The sequence below is a fragment of the Parasteatoda tepidariorum genome, chromosome 12, assembly GCF_982258835.1.
Source record: "Parasteatoda tepidariorum strain Cologne lab strain chromosome 12, Ptep-v5.0, whole genome shotgun sequence".
Taxonomy (NCBI): Eukaryota; Metazoa; Arthropoda; class Arachnida; order Araneae; family Theridiidae; genus Parasteatoda; species Parasteatoda tepidariorum.
In genome coordinates this window covers 66087753-66101546 of record NC_141766.1, presented here as the reverse complement: position 1 = coordinate 66101546, position 13794 = coordinate 66087753, and the positions used below count along the sequence as shown (strand labels likewise).

Genomic DNA, 13794 nt, shown 5'->3' with positions numbered 1-13794 from the left:
ACTAAAAACATTTTTTCGAATTTTAAAACAATCTCAGAATGTGTTTTGTTTATCCAATGTCAACAACTTTCCGAGAACGTCGGACGTCGAAAAGTGTGCGTGGAAACTTTAGCTGTGAAATGCAAAGACATTGATAAAACAATTGTCGTTAGTGCAAATTTTTTTATTTATATATTAATAAACAATTATATAATGTTAGCGTTAAAAAAATTTGAAAATTAATAACAAATAAGCGGAAAATGAAAAAAAATGCACTGTGGGGCTACTTTGTGTAAAGTTTCATTCGTTTTTTTTTTTCGACAGAAAAATTGTCAGACGTTATAAAAAAAAATACCTGGAACGAGAAACTACCGTGATTACACTTTAGACAATCTGCAACAATGTTTGCAGGCAGTTGCTGGTGGTATGTCGATTGCAGAAGTTTCTCGGAAGTACAAAATCCACAGAAATACTATCTCTAATAAAATTCACAAGAAACACGTGAAACGTGCTGGTAAACTATTATTTTTCTTCTACAAAGATTTTTCTAATGAATTAATCAAACGATTTAACATATATTTTATGGGACATCAGGTGATTTTGATAGAAACTGAAGGGCAAGTTCTGTCATGTTCATTCAAGCATGTTATGTTCAAATTTATCAATATTATAAATGTTAATAAATATGTAATAATTATTATTTTTGAAAGTTCATCCATTTCAATGTTCAAAAATGTGCATGTTTCCTTTTATTTAAACTCAAATGTTTTGAAATAAACATTCTTTTTTAAAAAAAAATTCTTTATAAAAAATGGTTTTTAATGCTGAAAATTATTTTCAAACTAATATCCTTTACCTATCTTGATGTTTTTGTTATCAAAAATGTCAACATTTAGCTTTTTTAACAATTTTATATTAATATTTTACTAAAAACATGATTATTAAACTGAATTCCTATCGCTGCACAAAGTAGCCCCACTTGGGGGCTACTTTGTGCAAGGTATGTTTTGACTTATTATTTGTAAATATTATATACAAATAATGCCAATATTGATCAAATTCACTCGCCTGAGTCCAGTTATGAATATAATATTGATAGATTTTACTAAAGTTTGAATTAACATAGTTTTCTTACAGTTTTTTTACATGTGAAAGTTCAGAAACTGTGAAATCCTGCACAAAGTAGCCCCACATGACGGTATGTGCTAATTTCTTGTGTACTTATTTAAGCGAAAGCTGAATATGCTCACGAAAGTAGCTCACCGACCTTAGATTTTTCATCAAAATCAATTGTTGTTATCAGTAATTGTATTTTTATTGTGAAATTGTTCAAAGTTTCTCGGTTGAAAAAGCTCTAAGATGTAACATATTCCTGAAAATGGATTTCATAAATTCGCATTTAGACTTCTTTCTCTGAAAATCTTCGCATTGTCAGCAACGAGGATTTAAAGATAAGATTAAAGAGAGCGATTGCAACATTAAAAAAATAGTTATCGATAAAATAAGAATCCCAATTTGTTTGTATACTACTTCAGAACATTAAAAAAAGTGTTCCTCAAGCAAAATACAATAACAAAATGATAAAAAGGACATTAAATTTGAATTAATACATGTAACTAACTAGTACATAAGATAAATATTTTTCAGTAGTAGGAAATTTTTAATTTTGTTATACAAAAAAAACCTTTTATTTATCTGAAAATCTGTTTTGTTGTTTTTTAATGAAAAATAGTTTAGGATTTTATCTACTTTATCCCAGCTTGTAGCTAGTTTTGTAATTTGATACATTCAACGACGCCAAATTTCCTTTTTTCACTTGAACTTGTCATATATTTTTACTGATTAAATTATTACCAACTTTATGATTTTATCCGAAGATTTTTGAACCCAAAGTAATTCTTAAGTGCGCAAAAATAAAAAGAGAAAACCGCACACCCAAAACAATTTTTGGTCTAGTGAACGAATCATCGAAGACTTAATGGTTTAAAAGGTTGATCTCAAATATGCTATTTATTAATTAGTCCAGATGATATTTTAAGTTGCGAAATAAGACGCAAAAACGTGCTTTCTCTGAATAAACATTTATTTCCTTTTACTTTCTACGTATTTAGATTGCTTACCTTCAAATTATGGGGTAGTCTTAATCTGTGAAATGTGGTCCCAATAATCTGGTAAGGAGAGCGGTATTAAGGTTCGGACCCCGTTATGTTAATTTTACTTTTATTTTGACATATTTCGAGAATTTCTTAAGCAAATCAAAAGTTTAACCCATACAATCATACAATTCATTTATCCTAAGTTAATTTCCAACAGAAACTGATTTTTTAATAATTATTTAATATTTTTAATTTTCTTTTAATATTAGCGGAAAAAATTTATGCAAATCTTTACATAATTTCAAAGAATGTAATTTTATAAGGCAAAATATACATTTGAAAGAAATCAGTTCTATAGTACCTGAGAAATCGTATTTTAAATATACGACTGTTTAACGCCTCAAAAGTAAGTCTAATTTTACTTAACATTACAATATGTTTATAATTTTTTTTATTGAAAAAGAATGGAGCTTGACGTTTATGATACTTATTATTCAGTACACTAGGCTGACATATTTTTTTTTAAAAATTAAAATTAAACTTCTGTTTACCACATCAATAATATACAAGCTAGATATTATTAAGATTCTGCAGAAGTGATTGCGTTCTCCTATTTTTTATTTACAAATGTAAAATAAATTAGCTAAAACATCTTGCCTAAAACCAGCTTCGGCAATATTCAATGCCTTTAAAAATAACAAAAGATTTCCTATAGAGACATAAAAAAGTAAAAATAAATATTGCCCCGTGATATTATAAGGAAATTAAAACCTTATATTAAAAATTAATTTAAAAAGCTGAACATTATTTTTTCCATAACTTTATATGCAATATAAATTGTATTAAAAAACATATATTAAGCGGAAATGAAACGCTATATTTCTTAATAATAGTAATTAAAATTTGTCTTAGTAATAGCAAAATAATTTCTCTCAATAATCTCTTAATAATATTTAAGTGTTAAATACTAAAATTACAAATTGTATTAACACCTATACTATTACATACATAAACATAGTTACAATATAAAAAGCAAATAATATATTAGAAAAATTCCATAAATAAAATTACAATAAAAATAAATCTACAATGCAAAACATGCCTTTAATTTAAGAAATTTGTACAAAAATTTAAAACACAAATTACCCTGTAAAATCTCAAAATATGCCCGAAACAAAGAAACGAGTCAAACATTAATACGAATATTTTATCAGTTGCAATTTTTATCGCAATTTTTTTTTTTTTTTAAATGAAATTCATTTTTGTAAATTTTCTAACCGTCGACTTAAGACAGGCTATCTCAGTCGACAGACCACGAAACTCTTAATCTCGGGATGCTGGGTTCGAGCCCCACGTTGTGCGCATTTTTCGCATCCTGACTGAAATCCATCCAACGGCTCTGATTCGAAAAAGTGGTACTTATAAAAATGCGTGAGTCGAAATCAAGATTTTTTTCCTCCTTGATAAATTTATACTCACCACGGCTTTCATGGTGCAACAATTAACATTTACTCTTACATCGCGTAAATGATAACGCTTACAAAAGGATTAATATGAAACAATACCAAAAAAATGGTAGAACGAAGAAATTTTATTCGTTACTTAGTTCAATAAACGAAAATTTTTTAAATAGTTAGAAAGTGTGACCCAAGATAATTTTTTGAAGATGTACAGAAAATTAATGGAAAAAGTTTAAAACGCACGACGCTGACTATTTATTTTTTAAATTTTTGGCATTGCAAACTGGAATTTGGATTTAAACAATTATCTCACAAACTACTGAACAGATATATTAATGAATTTCGTTTTGAACATGAGTTAATATAATAATAACAACCATTCAGCAGTGTTTATACACACTCATGACCGTAATTCACACTTATCCAAATTAAAAAGTATAAAATAGTAATTTATAGAACATAAAATATGTTTAATAATTATTATCTTTTTATAAATATACAGAATTCACGCCGTGATATAAAATGCATCTGTCGTTAAGAGTAATTAATTCCAGTTGAAATTGGCCTTACTCGTTTGTCGGACTCTGAAGGTTTTTTTTAATCAATGTTCAACTCCGTAGCCTTGTCATTTTGAACGCAGCCCAGAAGACAAGGAAACTCCTGGATCAAAGTAAATCAAGCAAACTAGCATTCGCAGAGGACTTTTTGATGGAATTAACCCGCATTTGCTTCACATGGAGAGAAAAAACACGAAAAACTTAATGGTTAGCCTGACTGCAAGGGGATTCTAACCCATGATCGATTCGTCTGCTAGTGAGGATATTTTACGTCAGCCCTGTGGTCGCTGCGAGCCGGGACAAAATTCCTATCAACCAGACACCGCTGGGATTCGAACATGGCTTACCTCATTGGGAGGTGGACTCTCTATTCCTTGAGCTACCACTGCTCCGACCCTGTACGGTTTTTATTTTATAACCGCCATTGAACAGAAGACCTAATTTTGAGTTTACGACTACTAATGTTCACCACCGTAACCTTGTATTTTGTACCCATTCAAGAAGACAAGGGAACTTCTGTATCAAGCAGTGTGAGAAATCTGTCCTTTTGGTGGACTTTTTGATGCAACCTACCAGCATTCGCGTTACATGGATAGAAAAACCACGAAAACCTCCCACGGTTAACCTGACAACTAGGGGGTTCTACCCAATGATCCGTCTTACACTAAGGATATTTTACGTCAGCACCGTAGTCGGTGCAAGCCGGATGCGGAATTTCTATCGACCAGCCACTGCTCAGATTCGAACCCGACTCATTGGAAGGCAAACGCTGACGTTAAGGGGAACTCTATGCCATAATAAGTGTACCACTGAGGATATTTTTCGTCACCACTCTGTGATCGGTGAAATAACAATTTCTAATGATAATTAAGTGAAAGCATAAATATTGTAATAGTTTTAATGTTTGTGGGTCATTTTCAAAATGGACAGGCATTTAGGAAAATTTTCTTAAAAAGATCGAATTACTAATTAAATAATACAATATAAATTTCAGCAGAAATTAATATAAATTCAGCAGCAAATAATATAAATTTTAGCTGCAATTGAAACGTTTTGTGTTTATAATACTTAAAACAACTCTGCGTTTTTTGTTTTGGAACATAAATACTGGAATCTGCATTATATCCTCCCCTCTGTGACCAATGTTCAATAGTATCTAAATAAAAAAATATTAAAGAAAATAGGTTACATGAAACAGTAAACAATTTACCCTCTAGTCAAATTGACACTCTAAACTAGAGAGCATTAACCCTCGGGCCGTGGACCGTTGGCGGTCAAATGGTATTTCGAATCGAGCAGTGTTTTTTCTTCCACAAATAATTTTTTTTTGTTTTGTTTACTATAAGTATGAATTTAAATATAATTTATTTTATTTATTGTATTTTTAAAACTATTTTAGACTTCTTGATAGTTAAATTACAGTGATAATCAAGTATTTCTTTAAAATGATAGTGTTTATGATAGTATTTTTAAATGGTGCTTTTAATAGTTGAAAAGTTAAATTTATTTGAACAATATATTGTTTATATGAACAAGAATCCAGATTACAGTTATGTAAAAAATGAGAACAAAAAATATTTGTTCCCTTATATTGTTAATACAAGATTATTGTTAGCGTGTACAACATTTATGAATTTGATCTGTTGAAAAACATACTTCATTAACACTCAAAAAGATTTCTCATTATTTTGAAAGCAACCTACCAATTATATCTAATTATTTAATTATAAAGTGGCGATGGTTAAAGACGATTAACTGTTGTTTTATTGAAAAATAAAATCTTCACGTGAATTCATTTTTTTAAATTTTGTTTATTTAATCTTGAGGAATGCTGTAAATGCTTTTTTAGATTTTTTTGTATTTATCTCTACAACTAAACGCCACCAAGGTAGCACAAGGACTGTACATTTTGGAGGAATAACTTTTAATTCTGACCTTTTTAACTGTTATAAACAGTCTTAATATATATATTATTATTTGAACCAATATCATTTTATTTAAAATTTGGATGATCATTAAAATTTAAATATCAAGTAATATACAGTTATTAAAAAATACAGGAAGCAAGATAAATAATTTATATTTAAATTAATGCTATCTGTAAGCAGAAAAATCTTAGTTGAACAAAATAAAAAAATACTGTTATTTAAATGTCAAGTAGCATACAGTTATTAAAAAATTCCAAGAAATAAGACAAATTAATTCATATATAAATTAACGCTATTTTTGTAAACAAAAATATCTTAGTAATAAAAAAAGTACCATAATTTAAATGTCAAATAATATACAGTATTTAAGAAATCCAAGAAATAAGATAAATTAATTTATATTTAAATTAATGCTATTTGTAAACAGAAAAATCTTGATTGAAATAAATAAAATGTACTGCGATTTAATATTATATTAATATTTTTAAATTATAAAAAGTTAAATGTAAGTTAATGCTGTTTGTGAAAGAAAAAAAAATGTAAACAAAGGAACAGACAACAAAGCGACCCGCCGCAGGATTCGAACCCTAAATCTTCTCGCAATGAAACAAAAGGTTACTGGGCCGTTAAAGAAGCGAAGTTTTAACTAAATGTATAAAACGTGTTTAAGTTTTTAAACAAGTTTTTTTCAAATCGGCTGGCTGGTTTCAAACAAATTTCATCCCAAACTGAATATTCCGAGTCATATCCTCTCCTTGTTAGTAAAGCATATTAGTCATCAATTTTAGCATTTATCAATAATTAATTCCCATTTTCCTCCTTTCATTTTCATTCAAAAGACAAAAGTATACGTTAGATGAAATATTTTTGCTTATTCAACAGCAAACATTTCTAATAATAATTTTAAAAAATATGGATTCATGCATATTTTAAAAACGTAAATAACTTACTTCCAACTCCTTGGGGTGCTTAAACTCAGTAACTTTATGCTTTGCTGTAACTATTTTGGGATCCTCAATAATTTCAGAGTCAAGGATCAACTTAGTCACTTCTCGAAGAAGAGGTAGGCCCTCCATCGCTTTATCTAGAACAAAACAAAGTTAATAGATATTAAACTCCTCGTACTTACGTTACAATTGTGTAAAGTGACCACTTGAGGTACATTTCCTTAGAGGTCAACTTATAAGTTAGTGCTTTTTTTATCATTTCTTATATCATATTTTTTCAAATATACCATGGTATTTTTATATACACTCTATAACAAAAAAATCGATGTACCAAGAGGAGTTGTCCGATTGAAACGAAAATTGGTGGAAAGGAAGACAATGTACAGAATAGTAAATGATTAAAATTTTAGAACAATTAAATAATTTATTGCAGAGTTACAGTAACAAGTTCAATAAGGTGTTGATCCGCCTCTAGCCTGGATACAAGCTGCCACACGGCGTGGCATAGACCGATAAAGCTCCCGGATGGTCTCTTGCGGTATTTCCTGCCAAATTCGATCCTATTGTCGAGCGAGGTCATCAACATTCCGTACCAGATGCAATCGCCTTCCCATCATATCCCAGACATGCTCGATGAGAGAGAGATCTGGTGATCTGGCAGGCCAAGGAAGAGTTTGACAAGCTTGCAGACAGTTCATAGCAGCACGTGACGTATGTGGTCTGGCATTGTCCTGCTGAAAAACCAGCCCAGGGCGCTGCAAAAGGAACGGTAGCAAAACAGGTCTTAGGATGTCGTCGACGCACCGCTGTGCAGTAAGTGTACCTCTAATGACGACCAAAGGGGTCCGGCTGTCAAAGGAAATGGCACCCCAGACCATAATGCCTTGTTGAGGGCCGGTGTGGCGTGCAATAGTGAAGGCAGGATCCCCCCTCTGCCCTGTGCTTCTCCAAACACGTCTTCGATGATCGTCAGGACACAGTTGGAAGCAGGATTCGTCGCTAAAGACTATACGTCCCCAGTCGGTATCATTCCAGCCTGATCGAGCCATGCACCACTGTAATCTGGCTCGGCAGTGTGCCGGCGTGAGTGATTCTTGGTGCGTCGATTTTTTTTTTGTTACAGAGTGTATTACCAATCTTAATTCGTGGTGGCTCAGGGGATGGAGCGCTCTACCATTGTGTTGACATTAAAATATCTTCAGTGCTAAATGGGTTGAAATACCTTTGCCGTCGGATTTTCGTGGTTTTCCTCTAAATGAACTCGAATGCGGGTGAGTTCCATCAAAAAGTCTTCCACGAAGGCTAGTTTCACGCAATGATTGTTCCAGGAGTTCCCTTGTCTCCTGGATCAGGTTCAAAATGATAAGGTTACAGAATTGAACATTGATAGTCGTTAACTCGGTATTCAACGCCAGTTATGAAATAAAGTATAAAATATGTAAACAATTAAAGTAAAAATAATTGTAATTAATTTTTTTAACATTATTGTGAAATTATATTTAGATAATATCTTAATACAAAACACATCTTAAATAATGAGATAATAATTAGAGAAGAAATTACGATTTTTTATATAAATTTAATTTTGATCTTTATTTAAAGAAAAATGGATGCGCATATTTCTTTAGGTATGCGTGCCGTATGTTACGCATGCATTATTTATGTTAAATGATTTCTTGAAATGTTAATACACAAGAACATATATGCAATTATAAAACTTAAATATTATATTGATTCCAACATTTTAAATTTCATTTTGTTATAAGTACATCTAAACCTATTTACCGTGAGTTGCCGTGGCTCAGGGGAGAGAGCGCTCACCCTTTCAGGGGGTGGGCCGGGTTCGAATCCCGACGTTGACTGGTTATGCGTACTCTGCTCTCGGCTCGCACCTACTGCATTGCTGCCTTAGTTACTTTAAACAGTTTTTTTTTTTTTTTGTTAAAATAGCAGTATTTAACTGCTTATAAAACAAGCGCCTGTTTTAAATAGCAATATTTTTCTGTGAAATAAACAGTTTTATACTGGCACACTATTTGTCAGTTTTTATCCGTAAATTTAGCAGATTTATTATTTTTTTTACTGTGTATGTCTTAATCTTAATTTTAAGGAGAGTGTCTGATATGAAAAGACTTTCCTCTAAAAATAATATGACTTTCTTAAGTAAAGATCATTTTTAAAAATATGAAAAAGCTAAAAGTTATTTATCTAAATGTAGGTTAACCAATCGATAAATAAGACTAATGTGATTAACGATAGTATAATATAGCTTTATTGATTATTTACCAATAAATCCTTATTTGATAACATCCATCAAATTCCTTAAATTTACCTTAATTTGTTTTCCTTCAAAAGCCAACTTTTGACCCGTCTATTATGTTTTTAAGTCAACAACTTAAGGAAAATTAAAACATTCCATGATTCATTACACATTCCTACTTCTGTAAAATAATAATTGTCACCGGATATCTTTGAGGTCATAGCAAGTGGTCATCCATCATTTTTGACAAATTTCGAAGCATAGGCAAAGCTTCAATGAATCATTTGACGCTCCATCTTTTCAAATTCACTTTTTTATTGGGTCAGTGTATTGTAGATCTCTTGGCATGTCTACTAAATGAGAGCAACAAAATCGACCCGCAGAATTTATGACCCATCATTAAGATTCTAATTTAAAGAGATGTCGTCTGTCTTCTTCAAGGCCCTTTTAAATAGCTGTTTTTTTTTGGGGCGGGGGGGGGACTTTTGAGTTATATATTTCGAAAAATTTTGTTTTCTCCATGGGATATTGTGATGTGAGTTCTTAGCTCATTAACTTGTCTTGTTTATAAATAAAAACAAATCCAATTTTCGGAGTTTATAATGTTGTCCACTTTTAAAAAAAAAAACAGTATAACATTAAATTTTCCGCACCTTTAACACTAAACATACCAGCACTTAATATATACCTATTTCTACCATATATAATCAAATCCGGTCAAATGACCGGACTTTGTTTCTTGATTGAATGCATGAAATATGGATGTTAGGAAGGAAATAACCTAAAAAAACTTTATTATAATTAAACAAAATTATATATTGTCAATTTTTATGCATAACAAACACAAAGAATAAAAATTTTTAATTCATTGCTCAATGCATTTTTTACATATACAGGATGTTCCCATTGTATATTTTCCGCAAGCATATTTCTTCTCATTATTATTATTTCTATAATTCTTATAGTTATAAGAATATATATAATTATAACTAAACTCTAAACTAAACTCAGCGGCGCGACAGCCCAAAGAGGGCCAAGGCCTACTGTGCCCATCTCAGTTTTCTTAACCTTGGGTTCTGGGGTGCAAGAGCAGATGTTCAGACGAACGCGGAATCCCCAGTGTTTAGTTCTCAAGCATGCTTGGTACTCATTTATCGACCCACTGAAGGGATGAAAGGCTGAGTCAACCTTGCCCGGCCCGAGGATCGAACCAGGGACCTGTGGCACGACAGCGCGAAGCGCTACCGCGCAGCCACCGGGCGTCATACATATAATTATAATACTTTTAATTATTCTTATAATTTATATTATTTCTTCTAAGAACTTGCGCTGTCTTGATTGTTTCGACCTTTTTCTGGGTAAAAACTAAGTTAGTTAGAAATGAAGTAAAGCTATCAATATAAAATATAAGCTACTTACCAAAACATTTAGTTTTTGTCACTTTTTCTTACGCAAAAATGCCAATCTAAAACTTAAGGTACTTTCTTGAAGTTTGAATTCACAGTTATTCTGATTGAACTAACTACGCAACAGTCTTTGCAGAAATGTGCAACTAATGGATTGCAAAACGTTGAGCACGCATTGCATCATAATTTCTGATCCGATAATCTTATAAAGCAATAAATTGTTCTTTCGGTCAAATGATCGGTTGTGGTAGAAATAGGTATACTACAAGTATTATTCGAAACAAACAAAATACAGAATAAAAAATAATAAAAGAATATTAACTGTATATAATTGTTAGAAAAAGTCATAAAATCAAATGTGCAAAAACGATAAGATGATAAGCACATTTTCGATGAAAAAGTTCTTAAAAGGTCATTTGACTGGTTATGGTATGTTTAGTGTAAAAATCATTTCCCAATAATAGTGATGGGCTCATTTCTTATTTAACTATTTACAAAAAAAAAATCAATAAAAAAATTTGCTTTGCGAGCAATAAAAAAAAGTTTATTAATAATTTTGAATATATATATATATATATATATATATATATATATATATATATATATATATATATATATATATATATATATATATATATATATATATATATATATATATATATATATATATATATATATATATATATATATATATATATATATATATATATATATTTTATCGTGAAAAATATTTTAATTTCACATATATATATCTGACATTCAAGATTTGTAATGTTGTTCGCTATTAGAAAACTTCTTGTATTACGTAAAGTTCCCACACCTTTAAAACCATTTCCTAATAGTTATAACCTATTTTTTTTGATTTAGCTATTTTAAAAAAAATTTAAACATATTTGCCTTGCGAGCAAAAAAAAAATTTCTTATTAATTTCACAATTTTCAAAATCGCATCTAACCAAAGAAAAATATTTGAATATCCTTAACAAATATTTCTAATTTTCAAGGTGTGTAGTGTTGCGCCCTTTTAGAAAACTTATTGTACTAAGTAAATATTTCCAGACCATTAAAACCATTTCCAAATGGTAATCAGCTCATTTATTATTTAGGTATTTAGAAAAAGAAGTTGAAAAAATTTGCTTTACGAGAAATAAAAAAATTTATCAATGATTTTAAAATTTTCAATATATTTAGATACCTAACCGAAAAAAATATTTCAGTTTATTTACAAATTTTTCTGATCTTTAGGTGTACTGACCTTTCTTATAAAACTTCTTGTATTAAGTAAATGTTTCCACACTTTTAAAACCATTTCCTTATAGTAATCAGCTCATTTCTTATTCAGCAATTAAAAATAATTTTGCCTTATTGTCAAAAAGCTGATTGATTATTTTAAAATTTCAAAGCACATATTTAAGCAAAATTTACATGTTTACATTTAACCGAGGGAAAATATTTTAATATCCATTTCCCTTATCAAAATAATTCTATATTTAAAATCCTCCAACACCAAAAAAATAAGAGGATTAAAAATTTAAAAAAAAAAAAAAAACAGAGATTAACATATTAAGCAATGTTTCTTAAAATTAAAATATTTATTTCTCAATTTTTTTTCCTCGGTTATTCTCAAATTATCTTTTCAAAACTGATATTTGCATTACCTGAACTCTCTCGTTCTCTTACAATTCTTTCTAAACTAGAAACCATTACCGAAAGAAAAACAGCTTTATTTATACTATTGAAAAGTGTTTTAAGACGGATTTGGTTTTAAAGAATTGCGAAACTTTTCTTCGAAGAATCCAAAAAAAAAAAAAAAAAAAAATAGAAATAATTGATTTTAATCTTTTCAGAAATACTGTAGGCGTAAAATATGGCGAAAAATTGCGACAGCGCTTGACGAAGGCAAAGGGATTATTGTGTTTTTACAGCGACAAAACATCAGCTGTTTTAAACACCCTGAAAGAAAATCTAAATCTCTTTTTGACTTCCATACAGGGGATAAATTTGACATGAGCGTGTGTGTAAGTTTCCTTTTTTCATAATGGAAATATATTTAATATTCATATTTTTTATACTATCGACTATTAAAAAAAATCACTTTAAATGGATGTGTAAGCAGCTTGAAAATAAATTGAGTTAGGATTGTTTTTAGTGGAAAACCTATTCGGAAACAAGTAATTGTAAAATAATAAGGATTAGGTTAAAGTTTTTGCTTTTGATATTAAATTCTCGGGAACTACATTTTTTTCGAAACATTAGTGTGAATATGTGATTTTAATTAAATAGAAATAAATTTATACTTTGTAAGGTTTTTAAAAATATGTAAGAAAAAGTATAATTAGATGCGATGAGTTTTGTCTTAGGAAAAGTAATTATTTACATATTTTGACTAAGGCTCAGTTTGAAAATGGAAGAGATTGTCATAATTCATTTTATTTAATTTATAAAATCATACAACTAGTCATGAAGTTTTGAAAATAAAGGGGATTTAATTCATTTTATTCGTTCTTCAGCTCTGTCTATGGCTTGCATTTGAAAATTCTGATGGAAAAAAAAATAAGCTTCAAATCTATTTTAATTGATGATAAACATTTACAACAAATAAAGAAAATTAATTTTGTTAAAGTTAAGAAAGATTTTTATCTTTTTTATTAAACATTTTTAAGGCTCATTCTTAGTTTCGCAATAATAAATTTTTAAAGGATGAGAAGCAAATAGTATTTGTGGATTTTGCGAAATGAAATGGACTAAAAGTTTTGGTTGACCATCATTCTTGATTGTTGGAAAACATTTTTACTTTACACAAAACATCCTTATTTATTAATTTTTTAATAGCACTACTTTAAACAATTATGGAGCACAGTCTTTTTTGGAAACGCTGAGAAGAAAACTTTTTTTAAAGTTCATATGTATGCATCATAGGAAAAAAAAATTAGGGCCAGAATACGGTAAAATTTAGCTTGTTTCTCAGCCCAATGGTAATACCAAATAGATCGTTAATTTTTAAAGAAGCCCTTTGTTTATGATTTTGGAAAAAATCAACAATAAAATATGATTTTATAATAAGTTATTAAATTTGGTATATGTAGTAAAATTCGATAATCTTATCATGATACCTTAGAGCATGGCATAAAAACCATTTATTCGATTATATTTACTTTTCAG

At 29.6% G+C, this 13794-nt stretch overlaps 1 protein-coding gene across 4 annotated transcripts in view; it reads right to left on the bottom strand.

Moving 5' to 3' along the window:
• Positions 1 to 13794, bottom strand: part of LOC107455526 (cysteine sulfinic acid decarboxylase) — a 90720-nt gene that overhangs the window by 39005 nt on the left and 37921 nt on the right. For all 4 annotated transcript variants that reach the window (XM_016073119.4, XM_016073121.4, XM_016073118.4 and 1 more), the window contains exon 2: positions 6971 to 7104. In XM_016073119.4, coding sequence (XP_015928605.1) covers positions 6971 to 7096 — 126 coding nt within the window. In that variant the 5' untranslated portion in view covers positions 7097 to 7104. The remainder of the gene's footprint in view (positions 1 to 6970; positions 7105 to 13794) is intronic.